We start from the raw sequence: 14,419 nt of genomic DNA, 5'->3' as shown, positions 1-14,419 counted from the left end.
AGATATTTCTCTAGACTAAGCTAAGAATGGAAAGTGGCAGTGGTACAATGGAAAGTATTTTGGTTTAGACTTAGAGGATCTGGGTTTGAATCCCAGAACTAAAACTAATCACTTGTTTGATCTTGAACAGGCTGCTTAATATTTATGAGCTTTAGTTTCCTCAGCTATAAAAAAGGAATTTGGGTTTAAAAAGTCGGGGGGAACACTAAGGCGCCCTTCCAATTTGCTTAACTCTGATCCTTCTATAAGATACTAGGAAATTCCTAATGGTGCATGTGGCCAGCTAAGCCCTTCAAAAACTTGAAGGAGGAGTTTGTTGTTTTCCTTGTTGTGCTGATATGCTTCTGAGAATGATGAAGCAGCTATTTTCTTAACTCATGTGTATGCCACTGAAGAAGAATTGGGTTCCTTATTAATAAGATAATTGTATTTCCCATTCATTGTTCTTGTTTCTGCCTATGAGAAAGCTTACTACTGAAAAAATACAAAAGACATACAATTTCCTCCATTTTTCAGTGTTTTAAATAATGTTTTCTTGTTTACTTGTTTACAATCTTTGTTTTTATATAAAAGTATAGCTTGGTCAAGAGCTAATTATTAATTTTTTAGTGTGATTGTTAAATTTTCACCTCTGAAATCATCAAATGTTATAAAACTTAGCTTGATTTATTGATATCAGTTAAACTTAGAGGTGTTTTGTGTTTTTTTTTCCTTATTGATACCAACATCCCCTGATAGTGTCTTTTTACTATTATTTAATATTGGATAGTAATAACTGTTCAGTTCATAGCACAGGTCTTCATCTCTTGCTAGATAATAACCAGAAATATATAAATCCAGTTAGCAAAAGCATTTAATTAAGACATACAACAACATAGAAAAAATAGGAACAGAATCAGGTATTAGAACATTTTCTGCACCTATACACAACTAGATACAATCTCTTATGTTTTATAGGTCTAGTTTTTTAAAATGTGGTGAATAGTGAATAATTTAGTCTTTGAAGACTACAAAGTCTATGTTAAGGAGTGAAAAGTAAAATTAAATGAATAGAATCAGAGTACATCATGGTAAACCTTAAAAGGCAAGCAGAGGAGTTTGAACTTGGTCAAGTAGGCAATGAACTGTAGGAACTGAAATAACCAAGAAAAGGTTTCAAGGAGATAAATCTAGCCTCAGTGAAGAATTATTGGAGGGAAGAGTAAATAGAGGTGGGGAAAACTACAAACAGAATGTTTGTAGCTATCATTGAAAGTCAGGAAAGTTGGGCAGGAATATTGATTTGGGAAATGATGTAAATAGCTCTCAACTCAACATAACCAAAACTGAAATCAAAGTATCTATACAGTATACAACTATACAGTTGGCAACATGGATATGTAGCATAAGTAGAAAGTCAGGACTATTGATAAAGATTTAAGAATTTTAATATGATAGATTTAGAGCTAGAAGGGACTCTGAAGATCATCTACTCCAACCCTCCCATTTAACAGAAAAAGAAAAAGAAAAAAAAAACTAAACCCAGAAAGATTAAATGATTTGGCTGGAAGAAAGACAGGATTTGAATCCTAGTCCTTTAGCATGTTTAATTGAATCAACAAGAAAGAGAGAGACAAAGATGAACAGAGACAAAGAGACAGAAAGAGATGGGAACAAAGACAGAAAGAGATAGAGATAATGAGACAGAGAAAGAGAGACAAGGACAGAGAGACAGAGAGATCATATAAGAATTTGAAGAATTAAAAATGCTTATTTTGTACATCAGAGCAACAGAAATGATTCAGTTGAATAAATGATTAACTCATTAACAAGAATGTTTAAGAAGAAGTAATTGCAGTGTTTACTCATGATGTAAAGTTCTCCCAACCTCATGGGTCTGCTAATCCTGCCTAAATTATCTTCATTTATGTCCTCTCGTTCTTTCAGGCAGAGGAAGATAAAAAAAATCTAAGTAAAATGCAGACTTTGATAGATAAACTGCAGTTAAAAGTGAAAAGTTACAAACACCAAGTAGAAGCTGTGGTAAGTACTGGGGCAATCACTCTTTCTAATCAAACTTAACTGTTTTGTGACTATTCCCATGCAGTTGTCACCTGGAAAATTAATGTAATGATCTAATCTTTAATAAAGTGTTTATAGAATGATAAGTCTACATACCTTTGAAGGGGTGACATATTAGCTGAGGACTCTTAGAGATAGCACTGTCTCAAAGAAAAGTAATCTATCATGGTGGGTGTGTAAGTTTTATGGCAAGCTAGTTAGAACATTTTAAGGTGGGAGGGCCTTAACTATAATTATAAATTGCAAAAAACATACTGTTTTACTTGCATAGGCTTAAAGAATCTCATAGTTGGAAGGACCCTCATAAATCATGTAGTCCAATTTGTCCTTAATTCAAAGTATCTTCTGAAGCATGCCCAAGTGGTCATTCAGTCTTTTCTTGAAGAACTTTTCAGGCAGGAAACCTATCATCTTTTGAGGAAGCCCATCCCCTTGTTAGGAATTTTTCTCCTATGTTAAACCTAAATCTGCCTGTCTATAGTTTATATGTATTGTTTCTTGTTCTTGTTCATGTAGTTTTCATTTGATTTCTTGAACTATAGCCTGGTAAACCATAAAGGCCACTGGGATTTAAATGGAGCTATTTGACTATACCTTAAACCCACATCACTCAGGCTGTCACTGACTGGCCAATAATAAGTTCTAATCCAAGCCCCACTTGGTCATTGTTTGGGTATTGATGGCTCTTGAGTGCTCTTAGCAATTGTTTCTGCTCTGGCCAGAAATTCTGCATGTCTTTGTGAAGTCAAACTAGGACATCTTTTGCCTCAATTCTCACCTATTCTTTAATCACTGAATGGATGTTGCCTTATAAAAACTGAGAAAGACCTTAGCTTAAAAAGGTCAAATAATTCCCATCTTCTTTATGTATATCTTGCCATTGAACTCTGATGACTCTGAAGCAGTGAATGAGGCTGATGACTTTGCACAGCTTTGTCTCATCTAAATCCACTTGTAAATCAAATATCACTTTCCTGATGTCATTGGTGCTCTTAAGAGAACAAAGGATTAACAACAATCCTGGTATCAAGTGACACAACTCTAATCCAGATAACAGGCCTTTAAATACTTGCTGTCTTATTCGATCTGCATTTCTTCTTCCCACAGCTGAATGTCCCCAATTTTCTTCATCCTATTCTCCTATGTCATGTTCTCTAGAGTTATTACTATCCTGATTATCTTCTGCTAGAATTTTCTCTCTTGTCATTTCCTTCCTAAAATATTGCAACCAGAATTAAACATATTACTTTCTATATAGTCTAACCAAGGCAGAGAATAACAGAAAATTTCCTGCCCTCTTTGTGAGCCCTCTGCCTCTCAATGCACAACAGCATTACATTTCTAAACTCTCTTATCCCATTTTCAAGCTTATGGTCCACTAAAAACCCTGGATCTTTTTCATAGGGTCTGTCTCTGGCTACATTTTCTCCATCCTTTAGTTATAAAATTGATTTAAAAACATACCTAGAAAAATATGCTCATTACTGTTAAATTTTATTTAATTTAATCTAGCACATGGTTGCATCTATAAAGCTTTTTCTGGGTCCTGACTATTATTCAAAGTCTTGGCTATCTTTCTCAGTTTGAAATCATGTGCAAATGTATTAAGTATATTTCATACAAAATATTGATGAAAATGTTAAACAATGCAGCACTAAGAACAAGCTCTGGGGCACTCCTCTAGAGACTTCAATTTGTCAATAACATATGATTATTTGTTTAAGATCTGAACATTCACTCATATCCACCTTCCTGTAGCCAGATGACAGCAGATAGAGATGGGTCTTGAAAAAGGAAGACCCGAGTATTTCAAATGTTGCTTCAGACAGTTACTAGTTGGGTGACTCTGAGTAAATCAAATAATCTCTTTCTGCTTTAATTTCATCTGCAAAATGGAGATAATAAACCTCAGAGCATCTGCCTCCTCCCCTCTAGGAGTGTTGTGAGGATCAAATGAAATATTTGTAAAGTATCTGATACATAATAGATACTTAATAGGTACTTACTTCCCATCTATGAACAAGGACATCTTCAGAGTTTGCCAAATGTTTTGCTGAAATCTGTTTGTTTACAGCATTCTCCTGATTTATACTGTCCAAAGTGTTGGGGGGGGGAAGAGAATAGAGAAAATTAGGTTAATTTGTCATAATCTGTTTTGCTTCCCTTTCTAAGTGTTCATAAATCATCCCTTAAGTGTTGTATTATAACATTTTTCTAAGAAAAGAAGTCAAGATCTCTGGCCTACCATTTGCAGATTCTACAATCTTCCTTTTAAAAAAGAGTGAGCAGGGCATTTGCCCTTCTCCAGTCCCAGAGCACCTCTTCCATTATCAAAGATCTTTCAAAAATTACTAATGGCAGTTAATCAGTCATATCTGCAGTTCTTTCAGTGCAGTTCTTTCATAACTGCAGTTCTATCCCTGGGATAGATTTCGTTCAGGTTTGGCGATGGGAACTTACTGATTATGATAGACCTCATATCATCCCTCATCTTTGATTTCCACTCCTTCCTTAAGACTTTTGTTCCAGGCCAAGATTATTTTCCTCCAAAAAGAAACCAAAGAGTGATTTGCCTCTTGCTCTTTATTATACCAGGCTTGGCTGATTTACTGGGGGAATTTTCTGTTTCCCCTTCTTTTTTCAGTTTGAATCATCCTTGATTAGAGTTGCAAGGTTTGAGGTCCTTTAAGGGATATTCCAGTCCTGGCCAGGTGCTCATCACTCCTACATTTGCATGGTTCAGAAATCCAGATCCCACTGTCAGACACCATCTTCTTAGCCAGCTGTTCATTTCTCAAATCTAGTTTTCGCTTCTGAATTCCATACCTTCAATTAGTGGTAGTGATTGAAAACCTCAGAAGCACAGCTGGTGTTTTGTTTGGTTTCCAGTGTTTTGCCTGGAACTTCATAATCTTTAGCAATGCTCTTTAGGTGCCTCCTTCTGGGGATATTATTTGTCCCCACATGGGTCTTAAGTAGTCAGTATTTTAACAGTTGTGGATATGTCTCCTAGAAGCTGGCAAACCTCTCTGTTATATAATAATAGATGACATTTTCTATAGGGATTTAAGACTTTCAAAGCAATTTACAAGTATTATTACCTTCTATCCTCATAACAACCTTATGAAGTAGTATTATTACCCTTATTCAGATGAGGAAACTGAGACAGACAGAGGTCAAGTGACTTGCCTGGCATCTTATAGCTAGTAAGTATCTGAAGCTGGATTTGAACTCACGTCTTACCCACTTCAGGTCTAGCATTCTATCCATTATGCCCCCTATCTGTGTATGTCAGGCCAATAATTAACTGCCTTTAGTGTTGTCATCTGGTACCATTACTTATCTCTTCTTCTGATTGTTGTTGGATGATCTTTCATTTGATAGCATTTTATCCATAACATCATTCCTTGGACCGTAAGAGCATCCCCCTCTCCAGCTAGAATTTTATATTCATTACTTAGCTTTAAGTGCTTCATTCTCTTTATTTTCTCTCTTCTTTGTGTTTCCTTCTAACTTTTAACTTCCTGATACAGATGAGATTTCTCTCCTCTCCCATTCTTTCAAAGAATACTTACTTTTCCCCGTTAACCTGAAGAGAAAAAAAAAAGTGTTCTTGCAACCCTTTCAGTTTTTCTTCTGATGGAGATTATTTCACATTTTATGTCTACCTAAGTCTTACCTGCCACAGGCAGAAAAAGACACAATATGCTTTCCACAGGCCATCATAAAATTCCCTTTGCTATCCTCCATAGTTGCTTTAACCAAGATCATCAGTCTTGTCTTCTTTTAAGTGGCTCTCTTGGTTAATCATTACGACGAACTTCTAACTAAATACTTTTTAACTTTATGCAGTTGACAGAAAGTCCAGCAATCAGGGAAGGAAAAGAAGATAAATGGAGATTAATTACAAGGAATAGAGGAAAATAGGCCAGTAAAATATAGATCTATATAGAACATAGATCAACCTCAAGAAGATATAAGATTATAGAACAATAAACTATACATCAATTACAAAGACATACAGGAAAATTGATCATTAAAATATAGATCTATAGAATATAAATCAAACACAAGGAGATATATGGAATATAGAGGTATAGAATATAGATCAAATGTATAGAGTATAGGAAAATAGATCAATAAAATACAGATTCAACACAAGGAGACATAGGGAAGTCAACCAATAGAATAGAAATCTATAGAGTAATCTCATGGAATTATAGGAAAAATAGATCTGTATCTGTATAATATATAGATCAAACACAAGATGTAGAAAAATCTTTCAATAAAATATGGATCTAGACAATATAGACCATACCCAAGGAAATATAGAAAAGTGTATCAATAGAATACAGATGTATAGAATATAGATCAATCACAAGAAGATATAGGACAATTGATCAGTAGAATATAGATTTACAGAATATAGATCAATTAAAGAAGATATAGGCATAGAGGAGTTAATAAGAATCACATTAAATAGCTGGATTTTATCTATGTCTAGATCTTGAATGCCTGTGTCTGCTAAATAAATAAAACATTCTTCATTGTTTCCCCTCCCTTTCCCATTCTTGGGATGACAAAGAATATGACCTGTTCTGTTCCCCATTCTGTTTTCTGCTGCAGGGTGCTCTAAAATCCTTATTTAAGTTAAGTTTTCCTTTTCTAGTCATCAATACAATCAGCTCAGCGGTTTTTAATTTCTTATCATCCCATTCCTGCTATACCCTAAAAGTCATAGAAGTAAATAGGAAACCAAATCACAAACGGAAATATAATAATCTTTTTAATCAAATATATCTGTTTCCTCTTGATGCTAAAGTTTTCCTTTTCTGACCATCAAACACCAGTCTCTGAGTTTAGGGATAGGAGGGATAGATAAGACTGTATTTAGCAAACACAAGCTTAGGTGACATAAGTCTATTCAAAAACACAATCCAAATTAAAATAGAGTTATTTAATGGGAGCTGCTCCCTTTTATTTTACATTCTCACTGATCTCCAGAGGTCTCCCTATACTTCGCTGGCTGCTATGCTTTCTGTCAATCACATAATATTGGATGTATTCAGTGTATAATTATGCTCTAAGGTTTCTGGGAAAGTTTTACCACACCTGATTTGTGCAAAGTTTATGTTATGTTGCAATGATTCTCAAGTTTTTTGGTCTCAGAACCTTTTGTACCCTTAAAAATTAATGAGAAACCCCTCTCCAAGAGCTTTTGTTTATGTGGATCATATATTACCATATTTACCATTTTAGAAATTTACCACATTTACCAAATTAGAAATTAAAACTTTTAGTAGTAGTATAAAAATAGTTTTGACTTCTGAAGACATTTTAAGAATCCTTGCTCTATCATTAAGAACCATATTAGAGTCAGAAAATCAGAATTTGAATCTCTGGTTCTTATCTGTGTAATATTAGACAAAGCACTTAAATTTATTGGGTTAATTCAGTTCCCTACTGGACCTTAGTTTCCTCATCTTTAAAATGAGGGAATTGGACTAAATGATTTCTGTTGTTCAATCATGTTCAATTCTTCATGAAGCCATTTGGGGTTTTCTTGGAAAAAATACTGAAGTGATTTGCCATTTTCTTCTTCAGCTCGTTTTACAAATGAGGAAACTGAGGCAAACAGAATCAAGTGACTTGCCCAGGGTCATTCAGCTATTTTGAGTCAGTCCAGATTTGAACTCAGATCTTTCTGATTCTAGGCCCAGTTCTCTACCTACTGTTGTCCAAATAATCTTGAAGTTCTGTTATCAGAATTTTAGAAAGGATATTTTAAAGCCTGTTTTGTTTGTAGCTTGAACTTCTGGTCCGTTGAAAACTGAATTCCTGCATATGTAACTGAAATGTCACAGGCTTAGCTCAGAACTCAGGAGTTGCAATCTTGTTACAGACTTCTCAAGGTTTGTTTGTTTGTTTTTGTTTTTTTTTTTTACAATGTGGCCATAGCAGGAAAATACCAGACTACCTGAACCCTTGTGGCTTCTTCTTGTTTATTGACAGGAAGCACAAGCCAATCAATATCTGTACCAGTTTAAGACCCAGCAGTGTGAGCTGGATAATGCGAAGGAAAGAGCAGAAGTGGCTGAAGCACAGATTAAAAAACTAAGGGCTAAAACGAGAGAGATTGAGAAAAAGGTATGTCCCAAAAACAAAAGTAACCATTTTACTAGATGTATTCTGCACTCTATGCACCTTCTGAAAACTTAAAAAAACAACTGACTCTTCTCTCTCTTCTCGTCCCTCCTTTCTTTCTCTCCTTCACTCCCTCCTTTCCTCTTTCTCTATTTCCCTTCCTTCTTTCTTCCCTCCTTTCCATCTTCTCTCTTTTCCTTTTTTCCTTTCTTTCTCCTTCCTTCCCTTATTCTTTCTTTTCCTCTCTCACTTTCTCCTCTCCCTCCCCTCATCTCTTTCCCCCATGAATATACATACAATCACACATATGAACAGATGTATATGTATACATATATATATGCACATAGATACCATAAATATGTATACATAGATATGTGCATTTATATAATGGCTAAAGGTTTGTAAAATGCTTTCTTTATTACAATCTTGTGAGGTAAGTAGAGCTTCATTATCCCCATTTTATATAAAAAAAAATGAGAGCTGAGATGACTTGTTTGTGGTTATATAGTTAATGAGGTTCTGATCTGGGTTGCAAACCCAAGTGTACTAATTCTAGATCCAGAGTTCTATTTTTCTACATTGCTGCCTCTTCTTTAGGTGAAAAAGGCCCAGACCAGTTCTACAGGGACACACTTTTAATTTTTATTATATTTCTGACATGCCTAATTTTTTTCAGGATTCATTGCGGTGTGATGGGCCTAGGCTAATCTATGTCAAATGACAATCAACAGCCCTGCAATAAAGGTTGATTGACATGCATTAGAAGTGATTCACTTAGAATGTCAAACAGATCTAATTGTACTTTTAAAATAAAACATTGTTGTCAAAAGGTCACAAAACACGAATATCGTCAGTGTAAGTATCTGCATGGGGATCCACATGGTCTTGCATCTGGGTCATGTCTCATTCTCTTGGCCCATTTACTCCACTGAGGGAACCTATGAAATTGTAGCAAGATGGCCCTATTTTGCTGGAACAGATTTTTCACTTGCAAATATGTCATTCTAATAAAAGATGATTAAGAAAAGCAGAGAAAATGGAGATTCATTAGTTCCATGGATGTGTTTCACTCCCCTGAGTTATTTATAGTTCTAACTAGGAGGATTCTGCTAGTAGAGGACTCCTCTTCCTCATAATTACTCTCTTGATTGAAAACAAGATTGGGGAAGGGAAGGTCATTTTTTCGTCCTCTTCATTCCTCTGCTGATCTTTTTGAGGGTCCCCAGCTATATAATGTGACCAACTCATCTGCTGTTTTTCAGCAAGGAGAAGATGAATCTCTAACACTTTGCCACCTCTCTATGCCATCTCTTTTGTATAAGATGAAGTCCGTATGCTTCAGTATTTTCTTCTTCCCGGGAATCATCACCTAGTGAAATTTTCCCTTTGTCTTTTTTTCTTTTCTTCCTGCAGTCTCTTCCAGTTGCCATTCCAGTATTTTGACAGCCATACCATGTGGAGAGATGATCATTCAGAAAAAAGGAAAAAATTCCAATACCCAATAATAGTAGTAGCCCATACTCACACAGTGTTTTAAAATTTGCAAAATGTTTTTATTAAGGAGTGACACATTCATTATTTTAATAAATTGGAAGATAGGGAGAGAGTGCTTTAGGGGGACATTAAGATTAGAAGACTAGGGTTTAATTCCTAACTGCTCCTGAATTATTAGGGTGAAATCTTCCCAATTCTGGACATTTAAAGTTTATACATGCAAGATGAGGGTAATGATTTTTATCTTGGGGTAGTGGATAGAGTACAAGGCCTAAAGTCATGAAGACTCATCTTTCTGAGTTCAAATCTGGCTTTAGACACTTACTAGCTGTGTGACTCTTCACCTTGTTTCCCTCAGTTTTCTCATTTGTAAAATGAACTGGACAAGGAAATGGCAACCTACTCCAGTAACTTTACCAAGAAAATCCCAAATAGGGCTGTGAAGAGTGAGACAATACTAAAATGAATGAACAACAACAATCTTTACCTTTCCATCAGAAAGAGGCAAAGAGCAGAGAAAAGAACATTGGATCGGTAATCATGAATCCTATATCTACTTGCTAACTGGCTAACTAGTAAATCACTTAACCAGTTGGGACCTTTGTTAACTCATCTGTAAAATGGAAGATTCAACTAAGTAATATTTGAGATCATTTACAACTTGACTATTATTTTATCTGACTTTTGAAGAAGTTATAAAGAGAATTTAAAAAAAAAACAAATTAAAAAGATCCACCATTATATTTACACAGCCATAGATTCAATGCAGATATAAGTAGGAGTAGGAGGAAAACATGACTACCCAGCCTACCAATTTCTTAATGAAAAAGAAAATGAGGCAATAAAATTCTCCAACCTTTTTGCTCTGTCTTCTGAACAAAATAAAGACAATGACCTCTAGAGTTTTCCTTTTGGGGATATTGCTATCCCCTTTCTCTAAGGCTCTTGCCTTTGGTCTCTTTCATAGCACTAGAAAGAAACCTAAAAAAAATGTCAAAGCTGACATATTAAAGTGATTTTTCTCTTCTATAGGTCAGAAATTGTTACAGGAAGTCAGGGGCCCCTTCAGGACTCCCCACCTGAGCTGGGCAGATGCCTGCTGATCTGTAAGGGCTCTAAGTAGAGTGATGTCATAGGACTCAAGGATTCTGAGCTAAAGGGGGCACTTGGTATCATCAAGCACAATCTCCTTGTTTCTTAAGTGAAGAAACAAATCCACCTGATCTTGCCCCCAAGTTCACAAGAATTAGTACTCAAGAGAGTAGAGAATTAAAACCTAGATCTTTTGAATTCAAGTTGAGTGACTTTTCTGACATCAGATTTCTTTTGATAATTTAAATGAAGTTGCCTTGATGAAGAGGCCCCTGATGGAAGGAGTGGTTATATATTGTTGACAAGGCCAAAAAATGACTCCAATGCAGAAAAAAAACACTTGAGAAAAGATTTGCCTTTTTTTCCTTTAAAAAAAGGAGGTTTGGAAACCAATTGGGGTTAAGTCCCCCACAATGGGGGAGGACTTGCCCAAGAGTCAAATAGCTAGTAAGTTTCAGAGCCTGGATTTGAACTCACATCCTCTTAACTCCAGGACTAGTACTCTATCCACTGTGCTAAGTAACAAGATTATCTTTTCTTAAGAGTTTACTAATGCATTCCTCTCTTTTGCTGTTGTTGCACATTACATTGGATTTGATGAGTATTTCAGCATTTTAAAATATACTCAATTCAAAAGTCAGTGTAAACATAGTTTTGTATTTACAGATACTGTAAAATGCATGTTTTCCCTAGGAAAAAATTCAAATGAAAAGAAAATACTGCTATGAAAAAAAGAAATTATGAAAAAATAACAATTTTAGTCTTTTTTTTATCTTCAAACCATAGGAAGCATTTTAATACAGTGGAAAGAACCATAGTTCTGCAGTCAGAAGATCTTAGTTCAAATGGCACCACCTTCCTATAAGATGTAGGCAAGTCATTTTATTTCTGTTTTTCTGTTTCCTCACCTACAAAAAAGCATTTTGATCTTTATAACCTCTGTATTCTAGCTCTAAATCTATTATCTTATGTTATAGTTGCAGTGTGAATTATTTGAAGACTTAGGAAGTTCTTGACTGTAACATAAGAATTCAGATTTCTTCACTTATGGGTCTTTAAAAAGGCTGATAGATGAAAAAGGCTTTTCAAGCAACTTTAGAATTAGAAAAAAAATATCATGGATTTGAATTTTGGAGTCTCAGTTCAGTGACTGCCCAGAAGATCAACACAATACATAGATTTGTGTCTAAGGATCCTTGGAGAAGCTGTCTTAGGATAAGATATTGGAGAGATGTAAATGACTGAGCCTACTTAAGAAAGGGGTATAAATAAGTAAGTTTAATACAGTTATCAAACACAGTCCAAAAATACATGCTCAAAATCCTGGTGAGCTCCAGACCCACTCTTCTGCCTCCATTTTCTCCTTAGAGATGATTCCTGAATAGAGGCACGGCCTTTGTGGAATAGAAAATATGCCAAATCTGAGAGGGAGGGGGTTTCCCTTACTGGATTCTTTTTATATACTTGAGGAGGTGCCCAAGGTAATTACACTAGTACAAAGTCTTTTGTGCGTGAAGCAAAGTAACAGTTGTGTGTTAACTGCCTACCTAGCAACACTATCCAATAATAGGCCCCATGTGTCTTATAAATCCTAATTGCAACATCTCTCACTGCTTCCAAAGATATCTCTAGCCATCCTGATCTATATCTTGTCACCAGACCCAGATGGCTCCAGAGGAAAAAGTGGGGCTGTTGACTTTGCACAACCCTCCCTCATTTACATCTAATTTATCATCTTCCTGATGCCACGTTCATCTTCAAGAATGAAGGACAAACAATTTCTGAGTAGTGGGAGCTGTCCAACTGGATACCCAACTGGTCAGTTCCAGTTTGGCAATAGTTTTTCCTTTTTTCTTTTTCTCCCTCCCTCCTTCCTTCTCTTCCTATCTCCTTTCTTTCCCTTTCCCTTCCTTTTTCCCTTTTCCCTTTTCCCTTTTCCTTTTTCCTTTTCCTTTTTCCTTTTTTTTCTTCCTCCATGCCTCTTCTCCTTCTGTTCACATAGGGCATAATACCCTTACCTGTGGGTGCTATGCTCCAAGAAATATAAATTATGATTGATGAATTCTCACAAGATATCTTTTTTTATTAAAGCTTTTTATTTTCAAAACATACGCATGGATAATTTTCAACATTCACCCTTGCAAAACTTTGTGTTCCAAATTTTTTATCTCCCTTCCTCCTACCCCCTCTCCTAGAAGGCAAATAATCCAAAATATGTTAAATATGTGCAATTCTTCTATACATATTTCCACAATTATCATGCTGCACAAGAAATATCAAATCAAAAAGGAAAAAATGAGAAAGAAAACAAAATGCAAGGCAACAACAACAAAAAAGTGAACATTTTATGTTGTGATCCACACTCAGTTTCCACAGTACTCTCTATGGAAGCAGATGGCTCTCTCCATCACAAGACCATTGGAAGTGGCCTGAATCATGTCATTGTTGAAAAGAGCCAGGTCCAGAAGAATCAATCATCATCCACAAGTATAATCTTGCTGTTGTCATGCACAATGATCTGGTTCTGCTTATTTCACTTAGCATCAGTTCATGTAAGTCTCTCCAGACCTCTCTGAAATCATCCTGCTAATCATTTCTTATAATATTCCATAACATTTCATATGCCATAACTTATTCAACCATTCTTCAATTGATGGATGTCCACCCAGTTTCCAGTTTCTTGCCATTACAAAGAGGGCTGCCACAAACATTTTTGCACACGTGGGTCCCTTTCCCTCCTCAATAGTGATTTAGAGTACTTTTTCATATGACTAGAAATAATTTCAATTTCTTCATCTGAAAACTGATTGTTCATATCCTTTGACCATTTATCAATTGGAGAATGGCTTGATTTCTTATAAATTTGATTCAATTCTCTATATATTTTAGAAATGAGACCTTTATTTGAACCTTTAAAGGTAAATGTTTTCCAGTTTTTTGATTCCCTTCTAATCTTGACTACATTGGTTTTGTTTGTACAAAACCTTTTTAACTTAATATAATCAAAATTATCTATTTTGTATTCAATAATGTATTCCACTTCTTTGGCCACAAATTCCTTCCTACTCCACAGATATGAGAGGTAAACTATTCTTTATTCTTCTAATTTGCTTATAATATTACTCTTTATGTTTAAATGATGAACCCATTTTGATCTTATCTTGGTATATGATGTTAGATGTGGATCAATGCCTAGTTTCTGCCCTATTAGTATCCAATTTTCCCAGCAGTTTTTGTTAAATAGTGAGTTCTTATCCCCAAATCTGGGGTCTTTGGGTTCGTCAAACACTAGATTACTATAATCATTGACTATTTTTGTCCTATAAATCTAATATAGTCTACTGATTGACTGCTCTGTTTCTTAGCCAGTACCAAATGATTTTGATGACCACTGCATTATAATATAGTTTTAGGTCTGGTACAGCTAAGCCACCTTCATTTGCATTTTTTTCATTAATTCCCTTGAAATTCTTGACCTTTTGTTCTTCCTGATTAACTTAGTTATTATTTTTCTAGCTCTGTAAAATAATTTCTTGGGAGTTTGATTGGTATGGAACTAAAAGGTAGATTAATTCCAGTAGTATTATCATTTTTATTATATAGCTTGGCCTACCATGAGCATTTGATA

The 14,419-nt window shown here is 35.2% G+C and overlaps 1 protein-coding gene across 6 annotated transcripts in view; it reads left to right on the top strand.

Moving 5' to 3' along the window:
- The window catches only part of MYH15 (myosin heavy chain 15), a 107,746-nt gene that overhangs the window by 65,511 nt on the left and 27,816 nt on the right, over positions 1–14,419 (top strand). For 5 of the 6 annotated variants that reach the window (XR_004232981.1, XR_004232980.1, XR_004232983.1 and 2 more), the window contains 2 exons: positions 1,927–2,022; positions 8,074–8,208. Coding sequence is in view for 1 of the 6 variants with exons in the window: in XM_031959636.1 (XP_031815496.1) it covers positions 1,927–2,022; positions 8,074–8,208 (231 nt within the window). In the remaining 5 variants the exon portion in view is untranslated. Of the gene's footprint in view, positions 1–1,926; positions 2,023–7,867; positions 7,974–8,073; positions 8,209–14,419 lie in introns of those variants that run through there. The other variant, XR_004232982.1, reaches the window with a different exon arrangement.

The sequence above is a fragment of the Sarcophilus harrisii genome, chromosome 3 (genome assembly GCF_902635505.1).
Source record: "Sarcophilus harrisii chromosome 3, mSarHar1.11, whole genome shotgun sequence".
NCBI lineage: Eukaryota > Metazoa > Chordata > Mammalia > Dasyuromorphia > Dasyuridae > Sarcophilus > Sarcophilus harrisii.
The sequence above is the reverse complement of the archived record's forward strand: the minus strand, read 5'-3'. Positions and strand labels throughout refer to the sequence as shown.